This window comes from Phyllostomus hastatus, unplaced genomic scaffold (assembly GCF_019186645.2).
Source record: "Phyllostomus hastatus isolate PE091 unplaced genomic scaffold, TTU_PhHast_1.1 phas_contig_283, whole genome shotgun sequence".
Taxonomy (NCBI): Eukaryota; Metazoa; Chordata; class Mammalia; order Chiroptera; family Phyllostomidae; genus Phyllostomus; species Phyllostomus hastatus.
In genome coordinates this window covers 16,252,539-16,265,227 of record NW_025333833.1, presented here as the reverse complement: position 1 = coordinate 16,265,227, position 12,689 = coordinate 16,252,539, and the positions used below count along the sequence as shown (strand labels likewise).

At 47.0% G+C, this 12,689-nt stretch overlaps 1 protein-coding gene across 2 annotated transcripts in view; it reads right to left on the bottom strand.

Moving 5' to 3' along the window:
• Positions 1-10,931, bottom strand: part of PACC1 (proton activated chloride channel 1) — a 43,390-nt gene extending 32,459 nt beyond the window's left edge. The window contains exons 1-2 of one of the 2 annotated variants that reach the window (XM_045838756.1): positions 10,799-10,931; positions 6,980-7,076 (exon numbers count right to left, since the gene is read on the bottom strand). In XM_045838756.1, coding sequence (XP_045694712.1) covers positions 6,980-7,076; positions 10,799-10,834 — 133 coding nt within the window. In that variant the 5' untranslated portion in view covers positions 10,835-10,931. The remainder of the gene's footprint in view (positions 1-6,979; positions 7,077-10,798) is intronic. The other variant, XM_045838755.1, reaches the window with a different exon arrangement.
• Between the last annotated feature and the right edge of the window lie 1,758 nt (positions 10,932-12,689).

Below are 12,689 nucleotides of genomic sequence, written 5' to 3'. Positions count from 1 at the left end.
CAGGCGAATTTTACCAAACATTCAAAAAGAATCAACACCTAGCCTTCTCAAACTACTCTGCAAAGTTCAAGAAGAAGGAAGCATTATCCTCATTCCAAAACCAGATATCTACAAAGAAAAAATTATCGACCAATATCCCTAATGAACATAGATGCAAAAATCCTCAACAGAATATTAGCAAACAGAATTCAGAAATATATTATAAAGATCATATACCATGATGAAGTGGGAAGTAAAACTGGTACAATATCTGCAAGTCAATTAATGGGATACACCACATGAATGAAAAGAAATATAAAAACTACTGTATTTCGCCATGTATAACATGCACTTTTTTGCCCAAGTTTTTGAGGGTAAAATAAGGATGAGCATTATACATGGGTAGTACTAACCCCATATCTATATAAATGTTTTTAATTCTTTCACTTATGCTTATGTATTAGAAGTATAACTCTAGAGAGCAATCACAATATCCATATGCAATATAATACCCTAGAATATGATAATAGGTTTTGTCCCTAAATATAAATCAATTAAAATTGAATTTAAAAATTAAAACAAAAGATTTTTTTCCCTGAAAGTTTGCACCAAAAACCTGGGTGTGCATTATACATGGCAAAATATGGTACATGATAATCTCAACAGATGCAAAAAAAAAAAAAAAAGGCATTTGATAAAATCCAGCATCCATTTATGATAAAAACTCTCAGCAGAGGGGAAATAGAGGGAACACACCTCAATGTAATAAAGGCCATAAATGACAAACCCACAGCTAACATCATACTCAAAGAGGAAAAACTAAAGCGTTTTCCTTAAGATCAGGAACAAGACAGGGATGTCCACCTTCAACAGTCTATTCAACAGTGTCCCAGCCACAGCAATCAGACAAGAAGAAGTCATAATAGGCATCCAAACTGGAAAGAAAAAGGTAAAAACTATCATTATTTGCAGATGGTGTGATACTATACAGAGAGAACCCTGAAGATTCCACCAAAAAATTAATAGAATGAATTCAGTAAAGTAGGTTACTAAATAAATATTCAGAAATGGGCTGAATTTTTATACACCAATAATGAACTATCAGAAAGAAGAACTACAAAAACAATCACGTTTACATAAAAAAAATACCTAGGAATGAATTTCAGCAACGACATAAAAGACCTGTACTCAGAAAATTGTAAGACCCTGAAGAAAGAAATCGAAGAAGACAGTTATAGATGGAAGGCATTACCGTGCTCACGGATGGGAAGAATTAACATCATTAAAATGTCCATACTGCCCAAAGCAACTATGGATTCAGTGTAATTCCCATTAAAATACCAATGGCATTTTTCATAGAACTGGAACAAATCATTCATAAATGTGTATGGAAACACAAAAGACCCTGAATAGTGGTTTTGAAAAAGGAAAACAAAGTAAGAGGTATCACACTGCCTGACATCAAACTAAACTACAAGGCTACTGTAACGGAAAACAGCCTGGCACTCACTGCCATACAAACACACACACCGACCAACTGAACAGAACAGAGCCCGGAGACACACCCTTGCCTGTGTGGTCAATCTTTGACAAGGGCAGCGAGAACAGATAATGCAGCAACGATGGTCTAGTCAGTAAATGGTGTTGGGGAAAACTGGACAGATACATGCAGAAAAAAAAAAAAAGAAAAGAAACTAGACTACCTTCTTTTTTTTTAAGATTTTATTTATTTATTTTAGAGAGAGGGGAAAAAGAGAGGGAGTGAAACATCGATGTATGGTTGCCTCTAGCACACCCCATACTGAGGATATGGCCTACAACCCAGGCATGTGCCCCAACTGGGAATCAAACTGGTGATGCTTTGGTTCACAGGCCTGTGCTCAGTCCACTGAGCTACAGCAGCCAGAACGTAGACTACCTTCTTATACCATATGTAAGAATAAACTCAAAATGGATTAAAGATTACATGTGAGACCTAAAACCATAAAACTCCTAGAAGAAAACATAGGCAGTAAAATCTTAGACGCTACTCTCAGCATATTTTTTCTGACATATCTCCTTGGGCAAGGGAAACAGAAGAAACAAACAAACAAACAAACAGGGCTACATCGAACTGAAAAGTTCTTCCCAGCACAGGAGACCAATGAACAAAAAGACAACCTGAGTGGGAGAACATATTTCCCAATAATACATCTGATAAAGGGTTAATACTCAAAATTAATAAAAAAAACTCTGGCAACTCAACACCAAAACAAACAAACAAACCCCAAAACACCAACTAAAAAGTGGGCAGAGGACCTGAACAGACACTCCTCAAAAGAGGACCCACAGATGGCCAACAGACATTGTGAAAAGATGCTCAACATCACCAATCACCAGAGGAATGCAAATTAAAACCACAATGAGTTCCCACTTCACACCTGCCAGATAAGCTATCATTAGTAAATCCACAAAGGACAACTGGTGGTGGGGATGCAGACAAAGGAATCCCAGGGCCCTGGCGGGAATGCAGATCCGTGCAGCCACTCCGGAAAACAGTGCGGAGGTTCCTCAAACAAAATTAAAAATGGAGCTGCCTTATGATCCAGCATTTCCACTTCTGGGAATGTAGCTGAAGAAACCCGAAACACTAATTCAAAGGACTACAGTACATGCACCCCTGTGTTCACTGCAGTGTTACAATCGCCAAGATACAGGAAGCAACTCGAGGGCCTCTCCACAGACACGTGGATAAAAAAGCAGCGGCGCGCACACACACACACGCAATGGGATATTACTCGGCCACAAGAAAGAATGAAATCTTACCATTTGCAACAGCATGGACGGACCGAGAGGGGATTGTGCTAAATGAAATAAGCCGAAGACAAAGACATATACCACATATTACTTACGTGTGAAATCTAACGAACAACATAAACTAACAAAACGGAAATAGATTTACAGATACAGAGAACAAACTGACAAGGCCAGAGGGGTGGGTGTTTGGGGGGCAAGGTGTACTAAGGTGACAGTTACAAAATGGGCTTGCAGGTGTAAGGTACAGCACAGGGAGTACAGTTAACAATGCTGTAACAATGCTGATATAACACTGATAACAGCGCCAGGTGGGCACCTGAATCATCAGAGGGAACACTTTGTAAACTATGTGAATGTTTACATGCTGTACACCTGAAACTAATCCAAGACAGCGTTGAATGTCAACTGTTAACTGAAAAATAACTTTTTATCCTTTATAGGAATACAAACTCAAGGTAAAAGAAAAACAAAAATAATGCATAAGAATCTCCTGGGGAAAAGTAACTTACGAGTTTTGTATAGGAATACAAACTCAAGGTAAAAGAAAAACAAAAATAATGCATAAGAATCTCCCAGGGAAAAGTAACTTACGAGTTTTGTAAAATCTACAGCATGACTGCTTCCAAAACCCTCGCTTGTCCCGGACTGCCAGGCCAATTCCTGGAACAACGTGGGTCCTCCGCTCAGAGGGAGGGGCACTGGCTGTCTGCCATCCCCTGGGGAACCCCACCCTGCAGGAAGTGCTGGGCAGAGATGAACTCTGAACGCAAAGAATGAATTATTCTTCTTTTTTCAGTGATTTGTTTTTGTTTTGTTTTCTGAGCTACATTTACATACTGTAACATTCACCCTTTTAAAGTGAATATATTTCATAGGTTTTAGTATACGCACAAGGTGCATGACCATCACCACTAATTACAGAACAGTTTCATGACCAAAAAAGAAACTCTACACCCTTAGTAGTCACTCCTCCTTCCCCCTCGTCCCTGGCAACCAATAATCTACTTTCTACGTCAGGGATCTGCCTGTTCTGGGCATTTCACATACATAGAATCATCCAATCTGTGGCCTTTTGTGCTTGACCTTTCATTTAATGTTTTAAGTATTTTTATTGATTATGCTATCAGTTTTTCCAATTTTTCCCCCTTATCCCTCCTCCACCCTGCCCCCCAACCCTCCAGCATTCCCCCCTTAGTTCATGTCCATGGGTTGTACAAGTTCTTTGAGTCCTGTTTCCTATACCATTTATCTTTCCCCATCTATTTTATGCCTGCTTATTATGCTTCTTCTTCCCTGTACCTTTCCCCTGATTCCTCCCTTCCCCCTCCCCACTGAAGTCCCTCCATGTGACGTCCATTTCTCTGATTCTGTTCCTGTTCTGGTTGTTTGCTTAGTTTTTGTTTTCATTTTTCTTTTCTTTTAGGTTCATTTGTTGATAGTGGTGAGTTTGTTGTCATTTTACTGTTCATATTTTTGGTGATCTTTTCCTTAGGTAAGTCCCTTTAACATTTCATATAATAAGGGCTAGGTGATGATGAACTCCTTTAACTTGACCTTATCTAGGAAGCACTTTATCTGCCCTTCCATTCTAAATGAAAGCTTTGCTGGTAATCTTAGATGTAAGTCCTTGACTTTCATGACTTGGAATACTTCTTTCCAGCCCCTTCTTGCTTGTAAGGTTTCTTTTGAGAAATCAGCTGATAGTCTTATGGGAACCCCTTTGTAAGTAAATGTCTCCTTTCCCCTTGCTTCTTTTAGGATTTTTTTTAATATTTAATCTTGGGCAACTTAATGATGATGTGCCTTGGTGTATTCCTCTTTGGGTCCAACTTCTTTGGGACTCTGGGCTTCCTGGAAGTCTATTTCCTGTGCCAGATTGGGGAAGTTCTCCTTCATTATTTGTTCAAATAAGTTTTCAATTTCTTGCTGCTGTTGTTCTCCTTCTGGCACCCCTATAATTCAGATATTGGAACATTTCAAGTTGTCCCAGAGGTTCCTAAGCCTCTCTTCATTTTTCTGGATTTTTTCTTTCATTTCCTCTGGATGGACGTTTCTTTCATTCCAAATTGCTGCTTGAATCCTGGTTTCCTTCCTGTCACTGTAGATTCCCTGAATATTTTGCTTTACTTCATTTGGGGTATCCTTCATTTGTTTAATTTTTCGACCAAGCTCAATCAGACCTGTAAGCATTTTGATTACCAGGGCTTTCAATTCTCCACCAGATAGGTTGGCAATCTCATTGCTTAGTTCTGAGGTTATGCTCTGTTCTTTCATTTGGGCCATATTTCTTTGTCTTGGCACAGCTGATGGGCTGTAAGGGGGCAGGGCAACCCTCCTTACTGCTCTGCGGTGCTGCCAGTGTGGGAGGGGCCAGAGAGGGAACAGCTCCGCCCACCTGTTCGTCTCTAGCGCACTTTCCAACAGACTCTCATGAGGCTGGGAGTATCTCCCACCTAGTCATGGCTGTCCCAGTCATGGCCCACAATCAGTTCTGAATCTCAGCTTCCCCTTCAGTCAGCCCCTTCCACACAGGCCGCAGAGCTCTGCAGCCAGCCCCACCCCCACGGCCTGCCGAGTTGCTGCGGTCTTTCTGGGTTGGCCTGTGCAGCCTGCCGCCTTATCTGGTTGATTTTTTTCTTTAATTCCTTGGTTGTCGGAGTTCCATGCAGTTTGATTTTCTGGTGCTTTTGCTTGTTTATTGATTTTAGATTGGCTGTTTTCCTCCTTTCGGTTGTGTGAGGAAGCAAAGGGTTTCTACCTACACCACCATCTTGGCCGGAACTCCTAATGTTTTTAAGATTCCTCCATGTTGTCACATATATCAGTTCAGTCCTTTTTATTGCCAAGTAATACTCCACTATGTTAATATACTGTTTTATTCATTCACTCATCAGTTGGTGGACGTCTGGGTTGTTTCCATCTTTTGGCTATTATGAATTCTGCTACTATGAATATTCTCGTACGAGTTTTCAGGTGGATGTAAGTTCTCACTTCTCTTGGGCATATCCCTAGGACTGGCATTGCTGGGTCACTGGGTAACTCCGGATTTAACCTTGTGAGGACCTGCCGACTGCTTTCCACAGCAGCTGCACCATTTATATTCCCACCAGCAGTGAATGTATGGGGGTTCTCATTTCTTGATATCCTCATCAAAACTTGTCATGGCCCATCTTTTTTTTTTTTAAGTAGAGCTGTGGTTTTATTGATTTTAGAGAGAGAGGAAGAGAGAGCGGGAGACAAACATTGTTTTTTGTTGTTCCACTTACTCACGTTTTCACTGGTTGCTTGTCGTATGTGCCCTGACCAGGGACCAAACCCGCAGCCTTGGTGCACTGGAACATCGTTCCAACCGACTGAGCTCCCCGGCCAGGGCGGGCCATCTCACTGACTGTGTGGAGTTTAGGGTACCTGTGGAACAGCTAAGCAGAGCTATCCCCACAGCATTTGGATATACACGACAGATAAGCCTGGAGTTTATGGGTCACCTCTGGGCTAGAGGTGTAAATATGGCAGGTACATGAGAGCAAGCAGTGACTGAAGCAGGGGAGGGGCCTGCGTGAGGCCAACCACTAGCGGGTAAGAGAAGGGGGCTTGTGACAAACATTTAACACCCAGGAGCCAGAGGACGATTGCAAAGCAGGCTGACCCAAGAAGTGACACATTAAGGAAACTAAAGGGGCAGCGTGTGTATCCAAAAAAGAGGAGGGGTCAGCAAGTATCAAAAGCTACTGCAAGGCTCCATAAGATGCCACCTGACTGATGGGACCCTGATCACCCAGCTGGGCGACTATCCTGAAGAGGTCTGATATCCGAGAGGTGGTGCCTATTAGATATTCTTCCAGAGGCTCTTGGAAGTGACCCAGATATCAGAGGTTCAATTTCTACCCACTTCTTAGGGAAAATCTAACAGGAGAGCAGATGCCCAAAGCCCTTGCTTCTGTATCCAAAACCTGGTCTCGGGAACTGGCTCGAACTAGAGTGCAGAAAAGAGCAGGTACCAGCCCGGGCACAGCCTCTGTCCCAAGGCTGGTTAAATATGAACAGCTTCCAAACCAGGGCAATGCCCGAGACCTGACACCAGGGTGCAAGGCAGGGGGCTCCTCTCCTCCCTCGGCGCGCAGCTGGCGAGGTGCCCGCCTGGGGCTGCTGGCTGCAGCAGCACACTGTTTTCCCGGCCTTCCACTCCCCGCCTGAACCCACTTACCTGGTAAGATGCCCGAACCCTGGACTTTGGCTCTCTCCTTGTCCTGCTCGTCTGTGTGCTCCGAGTTCTCAACCACCTGCTCCAACTCCTCATTCAGCTACAGGGAGACACAAAGAGGGCAAGCAGGTCAGCTACACCAGCCTTGCTTTTCCAGACTAGAAGAAGAAAGCAGAAGCTGCTTCTCACTTAATCATTAAAAAAAAAATCACATGACATCAGCAGGGTGTTATACCAACACTACAGATGGGGACACTGAAGCTCAGAAAACACCTGTGACTTCCTATGCCTTCGCACCACAATAAACACCGAAAACTGGGTGCCTGCAACAACAGAAATGCACCCCCTCAGGGCTCTGGCAGGGTGGCTCCTCTGAGGGCCCCAGGGGGCTCTTCTCCACGCCTCTCTCCTAGCTTCCCCTACTGGCCAGCAGCCCTCCGCGCTTCTGAGCGTGTAGATGCACCCAGTCTCCAACCTCTGCCTCCACCTTCCTGTGGACTCTGTTTCTTCACATCGTCATCTCTGTGCAAGCACACCATTCACATCGGATTTGGGCCCACCCTACTCCAGTGTGACCTCATTTGATTCATTCACGTCTGCAATGACCCTATTTCCAAATGAGGTCCCATTCTAAGGTACTGGGGGTTGGGACTTCAACATATCTTTTTTTGGGGGGGGTGGGTAACAATTCGACACAATACTTTCCATGGTCACAGACGCCAGAAGACTAAAATCCAAGCTGACCTAGTACCAAACCCATGACCTTAACCACTTCCCAAAGGAGGAGGAAATGCGACTTAGTGTCTGCTGAGCAAGAAGAGGGGAACAGTGAGCTCTCCAGGACTCTGGCTAAAGTTCACTGACTTGGGCTGCAAATGGCAGGACAAAGTGGGGCGGGCCCGTCCATGTCCGGGACAGACGCTAATACCCCACCCTCACGCCATCGAGTTCTCGCCGCTCAAAGGGGCAGATGATGCCACTGAGAAGGGCAGATGGGCGGAAGGATAAAACGATGACCAACGAGTCTCCTCAGCATGAATCAGGAGGACAGGAGAGGTCAAGACTAGAGACCGAGGGGGAGCTATCACTGAACAGGGATGAAAGGGGGAGGGGAGAGCTCTCCCAAATATTTTCTTAGATGCACATTGTGAATGCCGAAGGTCTCAAGGCATCTTCATGAACATTTCATCCCCAAGAGACAAGAGTTAAATAAAGCTCTGTGCATCTATTGTTCTTGCAGTTCCCTCGCCATGCCTCCACTCCTGCCCCTTAGAACCTAAACTCCCAGTTTAAAGCCCTCTAGTCCCAAAAGAAAAGAAAAAAAGTGGAAGAAAGCTGGGAAGATGGAGAAGGCACCATGAGGCAGACCCAGGCCCCTAGTGGGAGCACACAGCTCAGGAAGCCCCAGAAGCTTTCACCGGCCAAAGGGAAGAGAGGCTGTTAGTCCCAAGAAGGCTCCAAGTTCTCTGATCCAAGCCTAACACAGGTGCAGCCTCACCCAGTTCCCCTCCTGACTACCTGCAGCTGGGACAAACCCGCCCCTTGGCCTGGCCAAACTCTCAGCATACCCCATCCTCTAAAGCCAAAATCTCCACTCAGTAAAGAAACCTAAGTCTAAGCTCAGAATGATCCAGGCAAGAAAGGTAGCCCCCCAGAAAATGGGAGGCCACCTTCTTCCGAAGGTGAGAAACAAGGACTGCAGGACAGGCCACTAAAGAAAGGGGAAGGGCACTCCCAGGGCCTTGCACCATGGGCGTGCCCCAAATACCAACTGGCTCTACCGTTGGCTGTGCCCCTGCAAGCAGGTTGCCTGCCTAAACTTTAATAAACACTTTTGGAGCCCTGCTAGGTAAGGAGACTAACCTAAATGTGGATGGTGAGGGGCAGAGTCCTGTAAAACCAGGGACACCAAAGATCCTCAGAAGCAAGAGCTGCACGCACCCTGTTAACAAGAGCGATTATTTCATTCACCTGCCAGGCACTGAGCTAAATAATCACTTTCCACATGCTAACTCATCCAACCCTAGGGGATGGGGACTATCATTACCTTCGTTTTGCAGATGAAGAAACTGAGGCTCAGAGAAGTTAGATGACTTGACAAAAGCCACACGAACAGCAAGAGGCAGAGCCTGGAGAGAAATGTGGGGTTTCTGACTTCAAAGTCCTCACCCACTACAGTCTCTTCCCTAGAAACCTGAAACCCTTCCGGGTCAGGGAAAGACAAAACTCATTCCCCAGGATTCCCCCACTGTCAAAGACATGAAATCTAGAGACCACAGAGCCCCCAGCACTGGTTAAAAACCCACTGGGCTTCTTTTGGATAAAAGAAAGAGATGGGATAAAGAAGACGGTAGGAGAAACATGCAGAACTGTCCCAAAGTCAAATTCCAGCCCAGGTGTACACCAAAAAAAGGCCCACCAGCCTCAGCAAATCTCACCTGACTCCAACTCGGCCTCCCCTTCTACTGTGAGGCTAAGCCACCTGTTTTGTCTACGCCACACAGTGTCCTTGACAAAGGGAAAAAAGTACATCATATTGATCAGTAGCGACCAAGACAGCAGCAAGTTTAACTGAGAAGGACAGGCAGAATGCCAGACTAGGCTGGGAAGTCAGTCTCCACGGAGCATGTGGGATTTGAGATTCTCCCCTTGAGTAAGGGCGGGATTTGAACCAGTGGAACTTGAGAAGGGTTAAAGGAGAAGAAATGGTGCGAGCACAGGCACAGGAAGCAGGAGCACATTTTTAAACAGTGAGCTTCCAAGTGTGGCCAGAACCTAGGTGGGTGAGAATGGTGAAGGTAATGGGGGATACAGCTGCTGAGCTGTGCAGAGCTCTAAAAGCTCCCTGAGAAGTTTGGACCGCTCTGAGTAGACCCAGGGCACCATCAGGTGTATGAAAAAAACGAATGCTCTGGGGTCAAGGCAAGGCCTCAGAGCAAATCTGCACAGGGAGAGACCAAAGGAAGCAGTGGTAACACAGTATCACGCTCTGGTGGGCAGAGCAGACAGACGCAGGGACCCAAACCAGAGGACTGAGAATGTGGCACTGCCAGAAGCAGGCAAGTGAGGGGGTGGGGGACGGTGAGGGATACAGCGGAGGAAGGTGACTGAGGTTTGGGACTTGAGGAGGGGAAGGCGAGCAGTTCATTCCTTGTAGCAGGAGTCAGAAGGAAGAGCTGGTTTGAGGGAAGAGCTGGAACGGCAGTCTGTTTGTAGCTCAGGACAGATAAGAAAGAGACAAAGAGCTTGAAAGTGATAGTTACAAAGTCGTGGGAGGAGGTGAGACCGGAGAGAAAGAGGGAGTGGAGTGAGAAGCGGCTAAGTCGGTGAAAGCATACTTTCAAAGACAGGCGGCCACCCAAACAAGATGTAATCATCCCTATCATTAACAGCTGCAGGGGCCACGAGGCCTTGGCTGGGAGGAGGGCTGATGCCCACCGTGCAAACGCTCCAGCTGGAAACAGGCGCAGGCGCTTCCACTTGTTGCAAACAACACCGCAATGCTCGAGGCCACGCGGGGTCCCGCCCCGCCCGCCGCGTCGCTGCTTAACTCCCACGAGGCTTTAATCATTCACCTGCTGGTTAAGAGTCGCGGCTTTGGGGCCCCAGCTCCGGCCAAGCGACCCCGGCATCCGGAGGAGGCTGGGCGCCCCGCTTCCTTCCTGCTCTCCCCCTGTCTGCACGCGGGGACCCCTATCCTGACGCACTCACCCGCTCCTCGAAAGCGCGCCCCGACGCCCCCCGCACCCCTCCCACCCAGTACCCCGCTCCGCCGCCTCACAGGAAACTTTGTTTCCGCGCCTCCCAACCCCAGCCTTGTACCTCCTGGTAGGATGTGGAGAGCTCCTGCCGGATCATGGCACTGACCGGAGCTGAGGCACACCAGAACCCGCTCCGCCGGGGAGAAGTAGCGGAGCGAGGATTGCAGCGGCAGCGCAGGAACCTGCCGGCTCGAAGAAATGCAACGGGTTTGGAGGGGTGGCCCCAAGACCAGGCGGGGCCACACTCCGCGCATGCGCCTCTCCCCGTCGCCCGTGGAACCGCGAAAGGGTTGCTGGGAAATGTAGTTCTGGTCGGTAGGCACCCCTCAGCACTCAAGGGGCGGTGAAGCCTGAGCTACCTAAACCAAGGCATACAGAACGCCTGAGTTAGAATCACGTGCTCTCTTCATCTCTCACTTCCTCTCTTTGTTGAAGGGACAGGGACGGAGAAAATTAGTGGAAAGTGGAATGAATGGGCCAGGTCAGATGAGGAGAGCCTAATCTATAATTGCAAGAGGAAGCTTGGCCTGGTGGTTTGTAACGGTAATAGATGTCTGGTGGGCACTTGCTATGTCAATTATACACATGATACCTTTGATTCTGCAAGGCCCTCTGTAAGGGTGACATTTTTCTGTCTGTTTTACAGATGAGAAAACCGAGGTACCTTGTTTGAAGATTTTTTAATCCAGGAACGGACTCTAGAATCCAAGTTCTTCCGTCATTCATGGGCGGACACATGGATGCAGGGGCTCTAGGTGCCCGACCTGGTTCTGCCCCTCTCCCACAGGTCTTGTGGTGCCCTGAGCGCTCCTCTCTTCGCCTTAGAATGCGTGCGGCTGCTACCCCTGCCCTGCTTCACAGGGCTTTGGAGCGCCAAAATAGACCAGGCAGAAAAATCCCAAAGGCGCTGCTCACCACAGCAGAAGCCTCGTGCCCTGAGTATGGTGGGAAATTGGGTGTTTGCCCTGTGGCGGAGTGGACCTGGGGCCCACATCTCCCCCTGCCTTCCCACTGCCTGAGCAGCTGTTTTGTGTGGCTGCCCTGGGCTGCTTAGGGGCAAAGCAGATAAAGGTTGCTTATGCCTTGGTGAATGCTGCCCTGTGTCCCAGTGGCTGCAGCTCTGCCACCCACTGCATTCAAGCCACTCAGGGGCTCTTCCCTTTTCATCCGCAACCACGAGTAGCAACGACCACATCAGAGCACCCTAGACGTCCCAGAGCGTTAGCAGTGAAAGGCCTCTGTCACCCCTCTTGACCACCCTCCCAGCCCAGGCTCCCTGCTCCTACATCTACTTATTAAAGGCGACAATATATATAGCACCTAACACATTGTAGGCACTCAACAATCATTTGTTAAATTTATAACTGGATCCCTGGCTGGTGTGACTCAGTGGATTGAGCGCTGGCCTGCAAACCAAAGGGTCGCTGGTTCGATTCCCAGTCAGGGCACAAGCCTGGGTTGTGGGCAAGGTCCCCGGCAGGGCGTGCATGAGAGAAAACCACACATTGATGTTTCTCTCCCTTTCTTTCCCCCTCCCTTCCTCTCTCTCTATAAATAAATAAATGAATGATCTAAAAAAAAGTTTAAAAAATTATAACTGAAACACTCCAGCCATTACATTTAACACTTATTCGCCAAAACAAATACACAACAACAGATAACATTAATTTCCTTCCTGTATTGATACTGGGGTGGTGGACAGAGCAAGTCACGCAATCATAGAATTTTAGAGCTGGAAGGAACCAGAGAAATCTAGGCCAGCCCTATGATTTCCCTCTACTCTTTGCTGATATGACCACACTGGAAAATGACAGGCCCCCCGTATTTGAAGCAGATGCCGACTAGCACAGTATTCCGCAGAGCTTAACAAGCACATTGTGCTGGGCACTGGGATACCGAAGGAATAGGATGCTCCAAGGCCCTTGCTCTTGTGGCTCTTCCGCACCAAGGTG